The 22,932-nt window shown below is 39.8% G+C and overlaps 1 protein-coding gene across 2 annotated transcripts in view; it reads right to left on the reverse strand.

The window, feature by feature from the left end:
- The window catches only part of TXLNB (taxilin beta), a 53,558-nt gene extending 34,253 nt beyond the window's left edge, over positions 1–19,305 (reverse strand). The window contains exons 1-3 of one of the 2 annotated variants that reach the window (XM_043888397.1): positions 19,139–19,305; positions 15,982–16,425; positions 5,479–5,570 (exon numbers count right to left, since the gene is read on the reverse strand). In XM_043888397.1, the coding sequence (XP_043744332.1) occupies positions 5,479–5,570; positions 15,982–16,411 (522 nt within the window). In that variant the 5' untranslated portion in view covers positions 16,412–16,425; positions 19,139–19,305. Of the gene's footprint in view, positions 1–5,478; positions 5,571–15,981; positions 16,426–18,163; positions 18,259–19,138 lie in introns of those variants that run through there. The other variant, XM_043888398.1, reaches the window with a different exon arrangement.
- Positions 19,306–22,932: the final 3,627 nt, after the last annotated feature.

The raw sequence follows: 22,932 nt of genomic DNA on the forward strand, positions 1-22,932 counted from the left end.
ATGTGAAAGAAAATGGCAGGAATCTGTTGAGTTGATAGGAGCAGAAGAGGAAATGCCTAGAGACCACCCTCTGGTTGTTTGGAAAATTTGTTGCTATCATCACTGCCCCCTCTGGAGTCAAATGAACTTCATGAGTGTTACCATGGCAATACTTGTAGATATGATTTAAAAGCATAACATTTATAGGTTTTTCCTTTATCATTATTATTATTGATCTCTTTTACTTTGATCTTCTTTTCAGTAGTCTAGAAACAGTTTTATCTTTCTTGAGTCTAATGAAGCCAGTCAGCATAGAAAGGCAAGTTTCAGAATTCATGATAATGCATTGCCTTAGGAAAATGGTCAGTGGTGTGTCTGCATGGTTTACATTTAAATTTTCACAATTCTTTCTCAAAACAAGCTTTAGCAGCTATTTTTAAAAGTAGAAAAGCAAAAAGCAGCTAGTAAACAGAAGGTGAAGTGTGTGGATTATGAGAAAGGGGGAGAGGAGCATGTACTCCTCGACTATTTAAGGATTGATGATCTGCCACCAAAGTTTCTGAAATAGCCACTGCACAGCTCAACAGCGCGCAAGGGAAGTATCTGTAACAAGCCGCGCTCTCTGCCCATCACCCACACCCTCCTTGCTTATCCGAATAAATCATGACACTTATTTCTGCTGAGCACAGGTGGGGCCTCCTCTCACATCAACCACAGCTGAAGTATCGAGGGCAACATGGAAAATGAAACCAATGGACCCCTAGACTTTTTGTCTCAGGATGCTCAAGTTCTGAACTAGGGGTTGCCGGGTAAAATGTAGGACACCCAGTTGAATTTTAATTTCGAATAAATAGGGAATAAGTTTTTAGTAAAAGTATATTCAAAGTATTGCCGTTTGCTGTTGGTTTACTTGAAATGCAAAGGTAACTGGGCATTCTGTATTTTTATCTGGTAAATTTGGCAACAAATATTTATGGAATTCTAGTTGGAATGGGAGAGTGTGGATTCAGCCTCCCCCATTCCAACTAGAATTCCATAAATATTTGTTAATATAAATTAAGCCTCCAGAGACTGCATACTGGGAGTAGGACTGGGATCTGACAGTGTGGCCATGAGCAAGCTGGAGCCTGTTTTTCAGAGCCATTTCCTCCACTGGACTGAGTTCCCTTAGAATCTGAATGGTGCGTAAGCCAGGTGGGTACTCCCTGTGATAATTATCTTGTTGGCCAATGAGGAGGAAAAGGCCTGGAAGCTCATGGGTTCTTCCGACTGCAGGTGCCCCTGGTGCGTCTCAGAGCCAGATACAAATGGATACACACACACACACTGTAAGCCCCGATATGTGTCTTAGTTAGTTACCTTATCTTGAAAAAGCATTTGTTCTTTCTGAGCTGGGTGAACAGGATTGTCACACTTTCTTCAGTTCACATCTTATTTTAATCTTTTCCTCCCTCCCTCCCTCCCATTACACTGAAATGTCCATGGTAAACCTTTGCCAGATTAAGCTGGGGATATTCATTCATGATATTCTATCTTCATACATATGTATGTTTTTACTTATCGGTGAGTGTTATTAGTACTTATTAGTGACCCAGGAAAAACTAGGTCCATATTACTATACATATTAATTGAAATTGGTATCTTTCTTGAGGTTCAATTGGAAAATCAATGATATTTTATTATATATTTATCATGCTAACTTCATTTTGCACCATAGTTATTAGATATGGATGAAACTTCTTGTCCTTGTGTGTGGACTTGTCCTTTCTTGAAATTTATATGTTATTATTACTGCTATTGCCATTTTGGTTTAGATTTTTCCTTTGGAAGATTAAACAATGTGTCAGAGTTTCTCAGCCTTAGCACCATCGACATCTGGTGACAGTTCTTTGTTGTGGGGGTTGTCTTGTGCACTGTAGGCTATTTAGCAGATGACCCCTACCCATTAGAGACCAGTAGCATCCCCACCTGTGATATCCAGAATATCTCCAGAGACATTGCATGTTGTCCCATGGTTGGCAAGACTTTCCCTCTTTGGGGTAACACTGCCCTATGTGGATTTATCTGAGCATCAGGAGAAGGATATTTGCTTATGTTTTGTAAGTTGAAAGAGATGATTTGTGCTTGCTCACTGACCATTTAAATGTTCTAGTTTTACTGAAGGATCATACACATTTGAAATATAGCTAGGTCTATCTTGCTTTGCTCTAAATAAAACCCCTTAACTTTCTGACAGTTTTTTTTAGAGTGTGACTAATTTTGTTCAACTACTTCAAGTTTATGTGATTGCATATGGTGTTTCTTAATGGATGAAAGCAAACATTACAACTGAGTCAACTTCAGTCAAATGCTGCCTCTGTGATTTAATAATACATTTAGACGTATGCCTTCTATCCAATTCTAACAGGCATATAGGATTTTTATCTGCAGTTTCTCTTGTTCTCTCTCTCTTTTTTAATCATTAAGTTAAAAAAGTAGAATTAATGCCAAGTAGTTTTGTGATGTTGTAACTATTTATATATTGAGGAAATTTGCAAAAATATTTCTTCTAGGTCATTTCTTAATTTAGTCATGAGTTGGCCTTATTTATTTATGAACTTATTTACTAATAAAGTACAGTTGTTGATATTATAGGATTTAGAATCTGTAAGGGTGAGTGAACTTGAGTAGCAATGTGATTCACAGCTTTTGAATTTAACAATTTATTCTATGTTAACACTTAAATTCCAGACACTCTCCATATTAATTTCTGAATCAGTGAGTAGGGACATAGCTTTTAGTCTCCAAGTAAAAGATTGAAATTCTTCATAGGGATATGTAGTAGGGTTTTGAGGTCAATTTTCTCCTATTTATTTTTTCTAGAATGATCTTTTGAGTTTAAACGTTTATTATAAGATATGATACAAATGCCAAAGTATAGTAAGTCTGAGGTGAATAGGATTTCTGGAAAAAATAACCTCTGTGGGATCGACTGCTTGGCTAGGAGGATAAGTGGGTTTGGGGAATTCTTGGAGTCAGGATGAACAGCCCTGGCTCATGAGAAAGATCTTGGTCAGACTGGATAAGTGATTCTTTTCTGATGTACTGCTGTGGGGCTACAGCAAAATAAAGAGTAGTAGTCTGGAAGATGCCCAGTTCATCTAAGTATGGGGCATGGTACTAGAAACTAAATATGAATGGCCTTGGTGTGAATAAGTAAATTGAAGGGTAAATTAAAGGGAAATCAATGTAGTAATTATCGAAAAGAGCAAGGACGAACCAGTGAAGATGGGGTCAGATTTGGGGGAAAAATATTATGTTTGACACCTACTGTTTTATGGTGCTGAAATTGTTCACGAGTGGTTAACAGCCAATATTAAACAAGTTGCAGTAAAATTGATGCACTAATACTTGCTTTAGAAATTTCTACCATTCTTTTGGAAAGCAATATGGCCATTAAAAACATTTATACTGCTTGATTTAGTAATGCCAATTCTGGAACTTTTCCCTAGGATCATAAAAGAGAAGGAACAAATCTCATGCATGATGATGTCCACTGAACCAATATTTGGTAAAACAAACAACGGAAGGAATATAAATGTCCCCAAACTAGAGAACCAGTAGAATAGAGTCAATTAATGGAAAATTTCATAGCTTTGACAAAATATAATTATGAAGAATACATGTGAAAATGTTTGTCACATGAGCTGAAAAACAGGTACTAAATTCTATGCACCTAATGATGGTAGGTATACAAAAGGTATCTTTGTATAGTAGAACTGAAAAGGAAGACAGATAAAGCAGCATTCATGTTTTAGATTGTAGGATTAGAGATATTTTACTTGTGTATTCAGCTTTTACCTTATATCATTGTGATGTGGTTTCTGTGATTAAAAAATAATTTAAAAGCATTGTTGGCAGAGTTAAACAGTCACTAGTCCTTCAGGGTTTCAGAATTTCTTTGAGCCTGTGCTGTGGTGTGCTAAGTCGCTTCAGTTGTGGCTGACTCTTTGTGACTCTGTGGACTTTAGCCTGCCAGGCTCTTCTGTCCAGTGGCTTCTCCAGGCAAGAATACTGGAGTGGATTGCGGTGCCCTGCTCCAGGGGGTCTTCCTGACCCAAGGATTGAACCCAAGTTTCATGTCTTCTGCATTGGCAGGCGGGTTCTTTACCAGTAGCGCCACCTGGAAAGCCCCTTCTTTGGGTCTGTTGCATGACAATAAAGCATAATGATGTACATGAATGTACAAGGAAGAAAGGAAAGACTACACAGGGATCGCAGGATTAAAATCAGAGTGAAAAAGAAGGTAAACAAACCACTCATAAACTCTACTCCATCAATAGGGATAAGATGCAACCAGAGACCTGAGTGGTTCGTGGGTCTCAGTTTTGGAGACCTTCCTTAAAAAAAGAAGAAAATTAAAAAGAAAAAAGAATTTTTTCTTCAGGGCTTGACAGGAGCCTATGCAAGTGAGAGGCTCTGACTCTTAAGCTTTTCTGCTGTGAGGTGAATCTGCCTTCAGGGGCAGTCCAACCTACTGCTAGGAGGAATTGTTTTGTTGTGTGTTGGGAGGGCTGTCACTGCTTCTCTGAAAGAAATAAGTAAGTGAAAAAAAATGAGAAAAAGAAGCAGAAATGAGAGAGAGGTGGCATATTGCCCAGCCTCACTTGAGAGGACGCCACATCTCCACAGTGGGTCTCGAACACCTCGGGGCTGGTGCATGGACCTCAGGTGCAACTCCTTTAGCCAGTTTTTGTGGGGCTTCACTGAAACTAGTGGTGCTGGCTTTGCTGAGCCCTTTTCTTTCTCCCAAGTGGACTATTGTAAGAGTACTGTGAGGAGACCATCCACTTCATGGATTCTCTGAAGTCTGGGAGTGGCTTCTCTTCCTGCCACTGGCCCTAACTTGTTGAGAGGGAGACTGCATGTGGAGGATCTATAACTGGAAACAAAATCCATGTCAAGTGCTTTGCCATTGTGGGGGGCAGGAGAAGAATGTAGATCATGGAGAATAAATGAATGAATGAATGCATTCATCAGGAATAAATGAGAATGTTTCACAAACTGAGGGGTGGAATTAAGTCAACCTCTGCCTTACTTGAGAAGACCGTTCCCTCAAAAAACCTGTGCTTAAGAACCGGTTGAAAGTTTACTTTTTATTTCTAGTGTACTTCTGTTTTATTGCAAAGCCAAAAAGAACTTTTAAATTTTCACAATGTTTAATTATCTCTGATTTGCTCCTCTCTCCCTCAAATTCTGCACATAATTGAAGGTGGAATGATTCCAACTCTGTTCTCTTTCTTCCTTTTGCTTTTATTCCTCAGTTTTTCTGTTTCTTTCTTTCCTGATTTAAAAAATTTCCAGATTTAAAAAATCTGCCTTTGTGAATTCTGATTTTGACTTGCCTGAGGTAACCAGCCATAATCTATAATGATGTACTTGAAAAGCTAACAGCCTCCTTTTCTCAGCTCTAACCAGAGCTTAAGTCTTTCTGGCAAAAGGGCTAATCAAAGAACTTACCAATTCAGCATATTTCTTGAATAAAAAGTCAAACTTTTCCTCAGGAGTTTGCAACTTGTTCAGATTTTGCATTAGCAGGTTGGCTTCTTTGCCTTAAAAGAAAACAAAAACCATAAAGACATTTTAAAAATTAAGAGTTGAACTTGAAGTCAGATGATAAGGGCTGGAATCTCAGGTGGTCTCCTTGTTGTGCTAAGTCGCTTTGGTCATGTCCGACTCTTTGCGACGCTATGGACTGTAGATTGCCAGGTTCCTCTGTCCATGGGATTCTTAAGGCAAGAATAGTGGAGAGGGTTGCTATGCCCTTCTTCATGGGATCTTTCCAACCCACATGTATTTGTTAGCTGCTATCCAGCCTTGGGCAAGTCACTTCATCTATCTGAGATGCAGATGGAATTTTTCTTTTTTTTCCCTTTGAAAAGGAATGACGCCTACTTTGCAAAATAAGTGATTAATTGAGAAGTTTATAAAAATGTGTGGTGCAGTGTCAGGCTCATGGTAGATTCTCAATAAATGTTGACTATAAGAGTAGTCCCCAAATGTCCATCCCAAGAATTCGTTCTTAGTTACTTCCCCTTATATTCTAAATATTCCAGGGAATTTTGAACATTCTGAAAATATTCAAAAGAATAAAAATCCACTGACTTTATGGAAGAGTGAATCATCCACTTCCCCATGTTAATTATTAAAAAAAAAAAAAAAAAAAGGAAGCAAACCAGCCTATATCTGACTAACATAAAACAGTCGGCATTAATACCTGGAGCTGTAAAAAAAAATCCCAGCCCAAAGTAGAGAAACTTCACAGTTTAGTCTGCACATGTTTTTGGTTTTGTTCCTTTAGTGCCTCCTTCTTTTTTGGGGAGGAAAACCAATTGTCTTGTTTCTGTGTCTGAGCCCATTTCATGCAGTTTGGGTGGGAATAACTCTGATCATATTTCCTATCAGAGAATAAAGTCAATATATAGAGAAAATGGACCCAAGACATGCAGGGCCTTTCCCGCAGGGCTTTTTGTGTCTCTTTGGTTACAAGTTTAGCCTCCTGGGTCTTCCCTTCTCCCACCTAGACTTTAATTTCTGCTGGCAGTTTCGTTTTCTGTTCCCAGTTGGAGTTTATGTTATGTTTAAAAACTCATCTGTTCATGATTATTTGATAGTGAGCCTTAGATTCTTTCTTTCCGTTCCCCATTGTTCTTTCTTTTGTCTTTTGAGCTCAACCTCCCAGTTAGCCTTCCTGAGATGCTTGGCTCTTTGGTATCCACAGGGATACTTGTAGATCTTTCAGTATCCACAGGGTTGAGGGTTGCAGGCAGGAGCTGGACCCTGAGGCCTACACACATGTACCACTGAACGTATCTTTGCCAACAGTAGGGTCAAGGTGGAGCAGCTTCCCCATTCTCACCTACCTGTTAGAGCTGCCCTGTCTAATCTGAGTAGAGAAGTCAAGCCACCCAGCAGAGCCTCTGTTTCCTGATATAAATCTGCTTGAGGATATTAACAATTTTGACAACCTCTCCCACAAGAACAGGCAGTTCTCCTTTGCTGGAATTTTTGCTTTCATCCTGGAGAGGCAAATTTATCATGGAATTAGGGTTTCCAGGTGAAATATAGGGCATGGGACACTCTTATACTAAAATATAATGGTGTCTCTGAAATTTAATGTTCCTTGGGTGGCTTGTATTTTCACACTTGCTAAATCTGGTAACTCTAATGGCATCAAAAAATTTTAGGTTTAGAAGGAACTTCAAAGAGCACCCAGACAACTAGTTAGTTTTATAGATTAAGAATAGAAAGCCCAGAGAAGCCCAAAGTTATGTAATTAGCACTGGCAGAGCCAAGGCTTGGATCCAGGGCTTGTCTACTTGTTCTAAATCACTCCACTCCCATGTGGAATTTTGATGCCAGGGAAACCTAGAGAAATAAAAAGAAACTTCTTTTGAAAAAAGAAAAAAATGACCTCATTCCTAACAGCAGGTTTCATCTATCTTTGCCCAGTGAGTCAGTTCAGAGTAGAGACATGGTCTGAGACGGGGGAGAGGGTGGGGGTGAGTGGTGCCCAACCAGCAACCCAATTATGGCCTGTGGCATAACACTGCCTTTAAACTGATAAGCTCTGCTGTCCCACCCCAACCAGGCTTGGCTTTGAGTGATTTCTGTAGCAGCAGGGATGGCTTGTGTTGGTCTGGCCATCCCTTCACCCTGGTCTTCAGTTTGTGGAAGGCACCTATGTAATGACTGCTGTCCTGGGTTACAGGATCATCCATTAAAGGCAGGAGACTGTACTGTTGATCATGTCTGGCCCAGCAGCCCGTATAGTGTTTGGTCCATGGCAATTGTTTAGTGAATCTTGGTATAATAATGGAACTAAACAGAGCCAACCTGTGCACACTAATATCATGTAAATCAAATAAACACTGTCCAGAAAACAACTTTGTGATCAACTGGAGGAAAGACAGGTCTTACTCTCACCTGTGACCTGTAATGTATGCTTAGCATAGCTCTCAATGTGAGTATCAACCAGAAAACCATATCGTGTTTCTTTTGGGAAAGATAGAAACACTTGAGTGAGGCCAGTGGGTCTCTTTTTCTATGTTCAGTATCTTCTCCCCCTTTAGTTTTTCTAACAATGAGAACAGTTTTGTTTTTTTTTTTTAAATTGTCACACTTGCTGAGGTCTTTTTCTGCTCTCATATTCTCTTATTTTGTATAGAAGTTTAACATTCAGATGCATCAATCTACCCTTCAAAAATGATTTCTAAAAAAAAACATCCAAGAAATTGGAGACAAACATGTACATAATCCATTCTTTGTAACATGAGAGAGCTGAGTTTTTACATGATCATTAAAATTTTGCTGGACTAAAGTACGGTGTCATCACTTCATGGGAAATAGATGGGGAGACAGTGGAAATAGTGTCAGACTTTATTTTTTTGGGCTCCAAAATCACTGCAGATGGTGATTTCAGCCATGAAATTAAAAGACACTTATGCCTTGGAAGGAAAGTTATGACCAACCTAGATAGCATATTAAAATGCAGAGACATTACTTTGCCAACAAAGGTCTGTCTAGTCAAGGCTATGGTTTTTCCAGTGGTCAGGTATGGATATGAGAATTGGACTGTGAGAAAAGCTGAGCGCCGAAGAATTGATGCTTTTGAACTGTGGTGTTGGAGAAGACTCTTGAGAGTCCCTTGGAGTGCAAGGAGATCCAACCAGTCCATCCTAAAGGAGATCAGTCCTGGGTGTTCATTGGAAGGACTGATGCTGAAGCTGAAACTCCAGTACTTTGGCCACCTGATGCGAAGAGTGGACTCATTGGAAAAGACCCTGATGCTGGGAGGGATTGGGGGCAGGAGGAGAAAGGGACGACAGAGGATGAGATGACTGGATGGTATCACCGACTCAATGGACATGAGTTTGAGTAAACTCTGGGAGTTGGTGATGGCCAGGGAGGCCTGGCGTGCTGTGATGCATGGGGTTGCAGAGTCGGACACGACTGAGTGATTGAAATGAACTGAACTGAAAGTGCTGTGTGCGATTGTGTGGAGGAGAGATTAGACCAATCATCTTGTAAGAAAGGCTGTCATTGCAATTTTAGGAAATGGGGTTATTAGGTGACAGTGTCAGACACAAGAAGAAAAATCAGCTTTATGTGTTTAAACTACTAGCAGTTTCTTAAAGAAACCTTTCCTAAAAAGAAAAAAAACACTGAGCCTAATAATGAGATTAGCAAGAAGAGATAAGAAAGCCTTGCTCAGTGATCGGTGCAAATAGAGGAAAACAACAGAATGGGAAAGGCTAGAGATCTCTTCAAGAAAATTAGAGACACCAAGGGAACATTTCAAAGGAAGAAACGGTATGGACTTAACAGAAGCAGAAGATATTAAAAAGAGGTGGCAAGACTACACAGAAGAACTGTACAAAAAAGATCTTCATGACCCAGATAATCACAATGGTGTGATCACTCACCTAGAGTCAGACATCCTGGAATGCAAAGTCAAGTGGGCCTTAGGAAGCATCACTACAAACAAAGCTAGTGGAGGTGATGGAATTCCAGTTGAGCTATTACAAATCCTAAAAGATGATGCTATGAAAGTGCAGCACTCAATATGCCAGAAAATTTGGAAAACTCAGCAGTGGGCACAGGACTGGAAAAGGTCAGTTTTCATTCCAATTCCAAAGAAAGGCAATGCCAAAGAATGTTCAAACTGTCACACAATTGCACTCATCTCACATGCTAGCAAAGTAGTGCTCAAAATTCTTCAAGCGAGACTTCAGCAATATGTGAACCGTGAACTTCCAGATGTTCAAACTGGATTTAGGAAAGGCAGAGGAACCAGAGATCAAATTGCCAACATCCATTGGATCATCGAAAAAGGAAGAGAGTTCTAGAAAAACATCTGCTTTATTGACTATGCCAAAGCCTTTGACTGTGTAGATTGTGGATCACAACAAACTGTGGAAAATTCTTAAAGAGATGGGCATACCAGACCACCTGACCTGCCTCTTGAGAAATCTGTATGCAGGTCAAGAAGCAACAGTTAGAACTGGACATGGCACAACAGACTGATTTCAAATCAGGAAGGGAGTACATCAAGGCTGTATATTGTCTCCCTGCTTATTTAACTTATATGCAGAGTGTGTGAAATGCTAGGCTGGATGAAGCACAAGTTGGAATCAAGATTGCTGGGAGAAATATCAATAACCTTAGATATGTGGATGACACTACCCTTATGGCAGAAAGTGAAGAGGAACTGAAGAGCCCTCTTGATGAAAGTGAAAGAGGAGAGTGAAAAAGCTGGCTTACAACTCAACATTCAGGACTCCCCTTGTGGTCCAGTGGCTAAGACTCTGAGCTCTCAATGCTGGGACCCTGGGTTTGATCCCAGGTTGGGGAACTAGATCCCACATGCCACAACTAAGACCCTATGCAGCCAAATAAATAAAAATAAATATTAAAAAAAAACCCTCAACATTAAAAAAACTAAGATCATGGCATCCAGTCTCATCACTTTATTGGAAATACATGGGGAAACAATGAAAACAGTGATAGATTTTATTTTCTTGGGCTCCAAAATCACTGTAGATGGTGACTGCAGCTGTGAAATTAAAAGATGCTTGTTTCTTGGAAGAAAAGCTATGACCAACCTAGACAGCATATTAAAAAGCAGAGGCCTTACTCTGCCGACAAAGGTCCATCTAGTCAAAGCTATGGTTTTTACAGTAGTTATATGTCGATCTGAGATTTGGACCATAAAGAAAGCTGAGCGCCAAAGAACTATGCTTTTGAACTGTGGTGTTGAAGAAGACTCTTGAGAGTTCCTTGGACTGCAAGGAGATCCAACCAATCCATCCTAAAGGAAATCTGTCCTAAATATTCATTGGAGGGACTGATGCTGAAGCTGAAGCTCCAGTAGTTTGGCCACCTGATGTGAAGAACTGACTCATTGGAAAAGACCCTGATGCTGGGAAATGTTGAAGGCAGGAGGAGATGGGGATGACAGAGGGTGAGATGATTGGATAGCATCACCAACTCAATGGACATGAGTTTGAGAAATCTCTGGGAGTTGGTTTTGGACAGGGAAGCCTGGCGTTCTGCAGTCCATGGGGTTGCAAAGATTTGGACACAACTGAGTGACTGAACTGAATTGAACTGAATAATGAGATTATTTCAGGGAAAACAAAATAAAACAAAACCTTACAATAAAAAAGAAAAATGTCAGAGAAAGCAGTAAGAAATAAATATATCCATTTCCAACTTGGGTCAGAAGAAAGTACTAATCATGTTATCCAAACAATTATTTTTCCCTTACTTCACTTACTCCTCTAAACCCTCCTCTGTCTTCAGGATCTGACCTAAGTTTGAGCATCCCTGTGAATCTATTCATGAATCCTTCAGTCTCTGTGGATTCCTCTCTTCCCTAAATTCCTCTGGTCTTCTACCATTTCTTCCAGAAAATTTAGCACTTGTTTCAAAGCCACAGTTTGTTTCCTTCTCAGAGTGAAACTAGAAATCAAGCTAAAATCTTATAAAATAGACCACCTGGGAAGGTGACCGTTCTAAGGCAGAGCAAGTCAATAGCTGAAAAGACTTGAGAAAATCAGTGTCCTAGTCAAGATGCTACTCAGAAGGTAGAACCGAAACTCCCTTGTAACTGGAGAGATGAAACCCATTAAACTGAACTATAGCCCCGCTAAACACTTCTCAACTGACATACCAATTATTTTTGTCTATCTTTGGTCCTGAACAGGAATGACTTTAGGTCTGCACTTTGCTTTCTTTATGACTAATCGCACAATCACATCAATTAGTTGAATAACTTTTTTGGGGCAGACTTTAAAACTCTCTAGGCTTTAATTTTCCTATCTAGAAATCGATACATTGACCAGATAAATTCTGAGCTCATAATAGACCTGTGGATCCGCTTTGTTTTTCTCCTAGAATTGTGCTGCAGACCCATGATTTCCTACTCAATCGGTTATCAACCTGAGTATCAAAAGGTATATTACATCTATCATTGTTTTGTGCTTCTTACTATGTGGTACTTATGCCACTCACATAATGTTGACAGAGGCGAGATGAGTAAGACACCTGTGAGCTGGAGGATGGGGTGAGGGGAGGAAGGGACAGACTTAGGCGTTAACAGGACAGGTCATAGTGCTGTCTAGTGGGGAATCTGTTTTTATTTTGTTCAATGCCAAGGAGAAAGTGACTCCACCAACTAAAGAGATTTTAGTGTTCCCTCAACTGCTCTGGTGTGTTACTTGTGGGAGGATGTGCAGTCTGTAAAGGAAAAACAAGTCCTAGGTGCTTGGATTGTAGAGACATTTCCCAGATATTAATCAGTGTTCTGTGAAAGAGGGATGTTTTTGGTCCAGTAAATTTAGGAAATATTGTAAACTATGCCCATCACTATTGGAGATTTTCACTGTTGTGTATGTTAAAGGTCAGAGAATTCTGGCAGTTGGGAAACTATCTTGGTCTGAAATTTCAAATATCCCAAAGCATATACTTTGGAAAATTTTGGGTTAGAGAGAACATTTCAGTATCTCAAAAATATCAATAAAGCAAATGTTATCTGACAAACATACAATAATTAAAGATTGGTCTTTGATCAAATATGTAAGCAAAGACTAAGGATATGTCTTGGATATGGATTGAATGACATACTCAACTTCTGTAAAAGTTCTGAATAGTTTCTAAAAGAAGACCACAGCTGGCACTTTATATTTTTTCCAGAAAGGTAGAGGAAGCATTTTCTGAAGCATAAAACCATTGCTTCCACAATCTGTTTGTGTCAAAATTACCCAGAGTGCCTTGGCCCCAATCTAGACCTACCAATTATGAATCTCTTTGCTCAGGAATGGCATTTTTGACAAATTCTGTATTTGATTCCAATGCACAGTTAAGGTTGAAGTCATTGGTCTAGACCATAGTTTAAATGACATAGTAATGTCATTTAATTGATAAATAGCCAAGCAGTTTGTTGAAGCCACTTGCAGGCAATTGAAATGATGTTTAAAACGGTGATTGCATATTTAAATTAGCCTAAAAATGTTGTTTAACTCATAACGTAGATGAAATAGTACATTGTTTAGAGAATATACTGAGAATCTTCAGAGGAACAGCTTGAAAGTATCAGCGGCTTATACACATATAACTAGAGTGCACCCATGAGGACACTCTGATCACAAACATTGGTCCTGATAAACACATTCAGTTGAACTTTGTTAATTTATATATAATGGCAGAATTAGTTGTGACATTTTTTTTCTTTCTCTAAAATTTTTTGATTATTTGGTAAAGGAAAGCGTGAAGTCACTCAGTCGTGTCCCACTCTGTGACCCCGTGGACTGTAGCCCTACCAAGCTCCTCCATCCATGGGATTTTCCAGCAAGAATACTGGAGTGGGTTGCCATTTCCTTCTCCAGGAGATCTTCCTAACCCAGGGATTGAACCCTGGTCTCCTGCATTGTAGACAGACGCTTTACCATCTGAGCCACCAGGGAAGTAAGTATGTGGTTAATATGCTTCCCAGGTACATCTGTGCAGTAAAGAATCAGGTAAAGAATCCTGCTAGTACAGGAGACCCAGGTTCAATGCCTGGGTCGGAAAGATCCCCTGCAGTAGGAAATGGCAACCCACTCCAGTATTCTTGCCTGGAAAATGCCATGGACAGGGGAGTCTGGCAGGGCTACAGTCCATGGGGTTGCAGAGTTGGACATGACTGAGCTACTGAACACAGCAGCACATGAGGTTAATACAGATTTTGAAATAACTCGTGGAAGACAGAGTAGAAACCAAAATTGGTCATCTTTAACTTTACCCCTGCTTTCGTCATACCTCTCCCCCATTATAACACATGCAAATTCCTGTGTAGAAGTAGTTTTAGAGTGATAAAGCCAAAGATCTTTTCTGGTTAGAAACACTTGAAATCATTCACCCTTGCCATGTGATTTTATATTATTTTATGGAAAGGTTAACAATGACTAATGCAAGAGCTTATTTCTGAGATGCCTTGGATAGGGAACAAAAAATACCTCTATAACACAGAGCAGCTTTATTCTCTTTCCCAAAGTTTCAAAACACTAGAGTGATTCCAACCTTGTACTTTAGAACCTGGTATTATCTGAGTTAATCTTTATGCTGAGTAGGTAAAGTAGCTGTTTGAATGTGTCTTTTAGCCCTTCTTGAAAGCATTGCTAGCAGTGATTTCAAGCCTCATAGTGAGGTCCTATGCCAGCACAGACATACTTTGGGGTTTGCACATAACCTGTTCACTGAAGTCTGAACCCAGTTCTGACTCTAGTGCTCATGATCTTTCACTCCGCCACACCGGCTTCCAGAAATTAGCAAGATGTGACCAGTATCTCAATAGATTCTCCTTCCAGTTTGGAATGAAAGTGAAAGTGAAGTCGCTCAGTTGTGTCCGACTCTTAGCAAGCCCATGGACTGCAGCCTACCAGGCTCCTCCGTCCATGGGATTTTCCAGGCGAGAGTACTGGAGTGGGTTCCCATTGCCTTCTCTGCTTGGGATACAGGTATATAAACAGATGATTGCTGCAGAAAACTTAATGGAGAACTACAGAAGATGATGTTAACTCTACCTGGGCATGTCAGGGAATGTATCACATAGGAGGTGGTGATTGTAGTGTTTCAGTGAAATTTCACCAAGGAAGACAGGCAGAGGACACTCATATGTGTAGTAACATGCCCTCACTCATAGCTAAAAGATTAACTTTCTCACCCTTCTTGTATAGCCATTTTTGGTGTTACCAACCCCCCTACCCCATGCTCTTCTAACAATTTCCTGTGCCTGTTCTAGCACTTTCCTATATAACAGTGTACATGCCTACTTTCTCTCTAGACTTACAGGCCTTAACCAAAGATCTTTTTTTTTTATCTTTGTGTACCTCATAAAGACTAGGCATTAGTAAATATTTGCTGAGCCAGTTAACTAGTGAGAGTGAAAGTATTTCCTGCAATTTTCAACATTCTATAATTAATATATTTCTGAAGTTTTATTAAAATAAAAATATTATATATATATAGTAATGGAAATACTCAAGTGATCCAGTGACATTCATTTTATATACAAAACCATCCCTATATTTAGACTTTGTTTAAATCTAGATTCCACTAGCTTTGCTTTGAACAATTTCCTTTTCATTTATTCACTCACTCATTCATCCTTATAACAGATATTCAGTAAATATTCATTGAGCACCCAGCACATGTCAACCACTGTTCTAGATGCTAGACATCCAATAATGTCCAAATACACACATTGCCCCTGCTTTTGAGATAAAAGAGCTAGTGGGGACAAGATGTATTAATCAAATAATCACAAAAATAAATGTATACTCTCAAATGTAAATGTCTGGAAGGAAAGATACATAGTACAAGTGAAATGGAAAACAAGAAGACTTTAGGGTGAGACTAAGGAAATGCCATTTGAGTTGTGAGCTAAGCGATGAGTTAAGTGCCCAGAGGGCCGAACTGGGAAATGGGGAGGGATTTCTAGGTAGAGAAAATAGAATGGACATGGGCCCTGTGGGGGAGTGGAGCATGGCCTGTTCAAAGAACTGAAAGAGAAGATGAGAATGACTAACTGCTAGACGGTGGTGATGACAGTAATGGTGTAATCAGGGCAGCGTGTTCAGAAAAGAGGCTTTGGGGGGTAACTTGTTGAGAGAGAAAGCTGGTTGGGGTTAGATATTAAGGCCTGAAAGACAATGTTAAGAAGCCTGGCCTTTGTTCTGTGAGCAGTGGGAAACCAAAGGGGACAGAGAGTAGATGGGTAACATGCTGAGAAATTCATTTTAGTTCTGTTGAGGGGGAGGGGGCTGGGGAAAAGTATAGTGAGAGAAGATGTAGGGCGATCCCAAAGGAAGCTATTGTGCTAAAATCCAAGTATGAGGTATGGCTTTTAGCAAAGGTTGGAAGAAGTGCCCCATTTTAGGAATAATTCAAAGAAAAATCATACATTAGAACGTAACTACTTGCCTAATCCTTTTAGAATTTTCTTCTCCAGTTTTTGCTCTTTGTTGCTGACAGGCTCTTTGGCTGTGGATGGCTCTCCAGTGGCTGCGGGTTCTCTCTCGGCCTCTTCGGGGGCCTCCTCGCAGTCTCCATCCTCGTTGTCAGGTGGGTCTGTGTTCTCAGGCTGCTCCTTGACCATGATGGTACCCTCCTTCCCTGCAGCGGACCCGTACGTGTTAATGATGTCTTCCAGTTGTCGGTTCAACTCTTCAGAGATATCCTGGGCTCCCCGTTCCAGCTCTATACCTGCCGCCTGCTGTGGTGCTGGGTGTGGGCTTGAGCAATCCTTATTGTTCTGCTTCTCCAGGCCATTGTGGCTGGACAGTGCTGAACCGGCCCCCGCAGGTGTTGATGGTGGCTCCCCCGACAGCTGCCCAGGCTGATTGCTGTCCATACTGGGAGTGGTGTCTGGTAGTAAGCACAGCCAGGGTTAATGTAGTTAACCCAGTTACAGGCAAATGGTAAGGCTAGCCCCACACTGGTACCTACTGATTACACTTTCTAACACAGAATGAATGTACTTCCACAAAGCATTGATATTGCAATTAGTTGGGTAGGAACAGTGAGAAGCATTTCCAAATTAAGTCATACAGTTAGCATATGTTTGATTTTGGTCTTTAATTTCACTAGTATCTCCTATTGTTGACATTAACAGTTAATTCAAGGTATTATTTTTCATGGTCATATCTGTCATTTTGCTTAGAATAGACAATTTGTGTTACCATTCTCGTCTATAATTCTACGTAGATTTACAATAATTGGAAATACATTAATGTTTAATCTACATTTAATGTCTACATTTAAATTGATACTTTCCCCCTAAAGTTAAAACATTGAATATAAGAGCCACTGACCTTACTAAAATCACTCACAACAGTAACAGTCTAAACTCTATTTTAGTGCATATTGATTAGTGTGAGCCCATTGCGTGTTAGTCACTCAGTCATGTCTGACTCTTTGTAGTCCAATGGACTGTAGCCCGCCAGGCTCCTCTGTCCATGAAATTCTCCAGGCAAAAAGACTGGAGTGGGTTGCCATTTCCTCTCCAGGGGGTCTTTTAGACCCAGGTATTGAACCCAGCTGCATTGGGGGCAGATTCTTTACCATCTGAGCCTCCAGGAAAGCCCATGAGCCCAATAATATAGATCAGTTATCATACTGGATATAGGAAGTACTTGCTTTTCTGGTATTGTCCTTTTCCCAGATGAGCAACATGTACTTATTAATCAGAAAAAACCCCCACTTTTTTGAGGTTCAAACCAGCATCATTTTTGACATAAGACTGTATGAGGAAAGGTGTAGATTAACTAATAAACATGTATGGTGATACTCATAATGACAATTCCTTGAATTTCTATACCATTTTATTCCAATGAAGGCTTCCCTGCTCAGTTGGTAAAGAATCTGCCCTCAGTGCAGGAGACGTGGGTTTGATCCCTGGGTTGGGAGGATCCCCTGGAGAAGGAAATGGCAACCCATTCCAGTATTCTTGCCTGGGAAATCCCATGGACTGAGAAGCCTGGCAGGCTACCGTCCATGGGATCACAAAGAGTCAGATGCGACTGAGCAAACATTCTGTCTTTTGTTCCCATATAAAAACTGATTTTCTTTTAGGGGAAAAATAAACCCAACGTATTATGACTTTCTCATCTCAATCAAGAAGCTCTAGGATAACAATAATTTTTAAGAAGTAGAAATGTCTAAAAAGCAGGGAGGGAATGAACCAGGGGAATAATCCAAGTATAGTATAATAATCCAAGTATAATAATCCCAAGTAATCCCTTTGGAAACAGGGAGTGAGGGATGGGCTGAATCAGGCTTTCTAGGGTGGCTGGATATAACCATTTCTAGAGTTGTAATATGTTTAGCTTCGGCCTTTAAGTTACGGTGCATTTTACTTGTGACTAATAATTAATGGTGGTGCTGCTAATTAGCAGCATGAAATTACTACAGGGTCCTAATAATCCACAGGCTATGCTGTTGTGTTGGCATGAAAGTGAAAACAAAAACACACTGCTCCATGCACTGTACAGCTTCCTCCTCCCCTCCTCAGGGCAGGTGACGTCAAATGCTCGAATGCCAATAAGAACAGAAAATTCAGCGTCCAGACATTGCCACCCACCTGTGGCCCTCACCAAGTACTCACTAACTTTGAAGGAAGAACTGTTTTCTCTCGCTTATTTTAATTCACCATTTTTCTTATCAAATGATGCAGTAAACAGCTTCACTGTCTTCATCACTGGGATTGTTTATCCTGAGCCCTGCTTGTTGGGCACAGTCAACTATATATAACTTATGCTTCCGCTGAACTTGGACAAAGATCCATGGCACCTGCTGTCCAGCCAGTAGTTATTTTAAGCTCTTCTAAAAGAAGCCCTGGCCTTTAACACCTCATCTTTAGAACTCAAAGGAAGAGAATACTTTTTAAATCAAATTGAAAACAGTAAACATTGATTGGTTTAAACCCATATGTGGGTTTTAAAGTGTTAGGGGGGCTTCTGAGGATGCAATAAAATCTAAAGTAAACCAGACTTCAAAGCAATGAGTTTAAAACTAGCTGTCCATAGGAGTTTTAGTGTGGTTAGTCTGAATACAAATGTTTTGTTTGTATTTTATTTATTCTTCATTCATCAGAGGCCATAATCATTGATGTTTTTTACATTAAGTCCATGGATCTCCTTTAAATTCATGCTCCACATTTACTTTAAATCAGAGTAACTGAGTCACTGTAAACCACAGGACTGCTCAATTCCTAAAAGTAGCCTCAACAAGTCCCCGACAAAAACAAAAAAGTAAAAAAAACTCTTGTTATTTGTAAATTGTCTGTTTCTATATCAATTAGTTTTACAGCAAGAAATTATTTCTAAGTTTTATCTTCTGTAAACTTTATTGCCCACCTTTTGCCTCCTCTGAGAGAGAATTTTATTTTTCACTTGTCCTGGCAGTCCCAGCAGATGACCACACTCACACACATCCCTTCCTGAGCAACACATTTTACTTATAAATAAAACAATGGAAAGTTCTTCAGCAGTTCACTGGCAGTCTCAAAGTTGCAAGTTTCGCACACCACAAACCGCACCCTACATCTCACAGGGCTCGGGGGAGTGTTTGTCATACTTACCAGAAGGCAAGGTGCTAAGCAGAATAAGAAAGGAGAGGCAAGAGGCAGCAAAAGCTCGTCAGAGCAGCAGCAACAGCAGGAGACCGGCGTGCGGCTGCGCCCTTACAGGGGAGAGAGAAACCACACACTCACACACACACACACGCACGCACGCACACACACATGCAGTGGGAGAGCAGAGCGGGGGTGGTGGGGGGATGGGGGGAGAAAGAACATCCTGTGACACAGCAAGAGAGAAATACACCCAGGCTTCAGTAGCTGTCTCCTGGGCAAATGTCGAAGGAAAAAGAAGCAGCTGATAGATCTTAGCTGATAGAGCTCCTTGTTTTGTCCTTTAAAAACTTTAAACTCTCAGTACACATGCCCATTGCTAGTGCAATTTTTACTATGATTGTTCTTTGGGACAGAGACCAACTTTTCTTATTTCTTAGTTTATTTCCAGTGTAGCCTGTGATTCATCTTTTCTTCCCCCTCCTTCATATGCTAGCTTAATTAGTGTCAAGTTACTAATAGGAAACAAGGAAAAAGAGGAACAATGGCATAACAGAAAGAGGTAGTAGAAGCACTTTAATTCTGATGTCATCATTTGGTTTCTTTATAAAATTTGAATATAAATTTAGATGGCCCTTTGGCAGTGGGTTTAGTGCCATCTTCATGTACATGCTAGTTAGTGTGACCTCCGACCCCATGCCTTACTCAGGTAACTGCCTTTATTCAGATAAGCCCCAGGGAAGCAGTTGCTTTTTCTTCTTTAGTTGTAGATTTTCCACAGTGACATTTCCAAGTCTTTCCTCCCCTCTCAAATCCTGAATCTGTTCCTTAATCCTCAGAAAAAGAACCTCCTCTTCACTGACCATATAACGCTTCTTTTTCTTAACCTACATCCATTCCCCTTTTCTCCTGTTTCTGGAAAATATGTTCCCACATTTTTCCAAATTGGATTCCTCCATCAGAGCTTCTTCTCTTGAGACTGACTGGCATACTGATACCCACTGTGTTAGGCAGGATCGTGCTGCCAGAAAGGCTTCCACACCCTAATCTCAGGAACATGTGAATATGCTGCTTTACGTGGTGAAGGAGACTTTGCAGATGTGATCCACTTAAAGATCTTGAAATAGAGAGATTATCCACAATTACTGGATGGTTCCCATGTAATTATAAGGATCCTTAAAAATGAAAGAGGGAGGCAGCAGGGTCCAGGTCAGAAAAGTAGACTTGGTGATCTAAGCAGAGGTCAGAGTGATGGAAGGACACAAGCCAAGGAGTGTGGGGAGTCTCGAGAGGCTAGGAAAGACAAGGAAGCAGATTCTTCTCACAGTCTTGCAGAAGGGATGCAATTCTGCTGACACCTGCTTTCAGCCCAGTGAAACTCATTTTGGATTTCTGACCTCCAGAACTATAAAAGAAGATATTTGTGTTGTTTATAAGCCACTAGATTTGTGGTAACTTGCTTATGGCAGCAAAAGGAATCTAAAACATCCTACTCCCAAACTTTCTCACCCCTTTCTCTGAGTTCAGGGAAGGCATGGATTATGTATAGATGGTACCTAGTAAGTGGAGGTCAGGATAAAGAAATCCCAGAGAAAGACAATGATGCTGTTTACTGCATCATTTGATAATAAAATTGATGAATTAAAATGAGTAAGAGAAAAAAGTACTTCCTTTGAAGTTAATGAGTGCTTGGTGAGGGCCATAGTGAGTGATACTTTGTATTGGATTGTAGCAAACCATTCCAGGGCAGTCTCTCATAAATACAAACATTTCATCAGTGCTTCTCAAGTTTAAGTAATGTACATATTCTCTTAACAGAACAACTTAATGTTGAAATTAAAGGAAAAAAAAGAACTCACCATGACTGAAACAAGTTATTGCATTATTACTTATACCAATATATACTGATATAAAAATAGGTATAACCTTCTGATATTTAATGATTATATGATAGAATTAAAAAATATTACTTCAAAAACCATACAAAAACAATAAATACAATTCATACTAAAAACATTACTTTCATGTGACAGATAATATTTTGCTGAACCTGAGTTGTTACTTGCAACATGAATAGTGGTCCTTTTGAGTTCATGGTATTCTTCTACAGTGTGCTTTGTAAAATGACTCAACTTTATCAACTCTTGGTCCATTCGGATTACTACATAAGTTTCATTCATATGACCTGCCATTATTTCAATCGGACTTCCTTTGATACGAGTACATCACTTACTGCTGTTTCTCATGTTCCTGCAATTATTAAAATAGTGCTGTTTGGAGCTGACTTAACTAGATATGCACATGATATTGAAGACACAAAATGAAAGATATATGTGTTAACATGGACGTGACAGCTACCCAGATGACCCAGAATTGGCTTATACAGGCATACCTTGGAGATATTGCAGTTTAGTTCCAGACCACCAAAATAAAGGTAATATTGCCATAATCAAGTCACATGAACTTTATAACTTCCAAGTGTATATAAATTATGTTTGAATTGTTCTATAATCTATATAGTGTGCACTTTATAGTCTGCACCATAGTGTGCAATAGCATTATCTTAAAAATTGTACATACCTTAGTTAAAAAAATACTATTTTGCTAAAAAATGCTCGCCATCATCTGAGACTTCAGTGAGTTGTGATATTTTTGCTGAGATAGAGAGTCTTGCCTCAGGGTTGGCTGCTGGCTTATCAGAACTGTGGTTGCTCAAGGATGGGTGGCTGTGGTAATTTCTTAAAATAAGACAACAGTGAAGTTTGCCACATTGATTAGCTGTTCCTTTGGCAAGTGATTTCTCTGTAGCATGCAGTCCTACTTGATAGCATCTTACCCACAGTAGAACTCTTTTCAAAATTAGTCTTTCCTTCCAAGCCTGCTGCTGTTTTATGAACTAAATTTAAGTAAAATTCTAAGTCATTTATTGTTATTTCAACTGTTTTCACAGAATTTTCACCAGCAGTAGATTTCATCCCATGAGACCACTTTTCTTTGCTCACACATAAGAAGCAATTCTTTGTCTGTTAAGGGTTCTGCCATGAGATAGCAGAAATTTAGTCACATCTTCAAGCTTCATTTTTAATTCTGTTTCACCTCTGCAGCTACTTCCTCCATGGAAGTCTTGAATCCCTCAAAGTCATCCACAAGGGCTGGAATCAACTTCTTCCAAACTCCCATGGATGTTGATATTTTGACCTCTTCCCATGTTCTTAAAGGCATCTAGAATGGTGAATCCTTTCCAGAAAGTTTTCAATTTACTTTGCCCAGATGCATCAGAGGAATCACTGTCTATAGCAACTAGTGCCTTAAAAATGTATTTCTTGAATGAGAAGACTTAAGAGTTGAGATTATTCCTTGATCTGTAGGCTACGTAATGAAATTGTGTTAGCCGGCATGGTAACAACACTAATCTCATAGTGCATCTCCATCAGAACTCTTGGGTGACCAGGTGCTTTATCAATAAACAGCAGTCTTTTCAAAAGAATCTGTTTTTCTTGGCAGTAGGTCTCAACGTTGGCCTAAAATATCCAGTAAACTATGTTGTAAGTAGATGTGCTGTCACCCAGGCTTTGTTGCTCTGCTGGTAGAGCATAGGCAGAGTGGATTTCGCATAATTTTTAAGGACCCTAGGATTTTTGGAATGCTGAATGAACACTGGTTTCAACTTCTAATAAGAGAGTCAGCCTGTCCTTTGAAGTTTTGAAGCCAAGCATTGACTCCTCTTTAGCTATGAAAATCTTAGATGGCATCTCCTTCCAAAATAAGACTGTTTTGTCTACACTGAAAAACTGTTTAGTGTT

This window comes from Cervus elaphus, chromosome 26 (genome assembly GCF_910594005.1).
Source record: "Cervus elaphus chromosome 26, mCerEla1.1, whole genome shotgun sequence".
Classification (NCBI taxonomy): domain Eukaryota; kingdom Metazoa; phylum Chordata; class Mammalia; order Artiodactyla; family Cervidae; genus Cervus; species Cervus elaphus.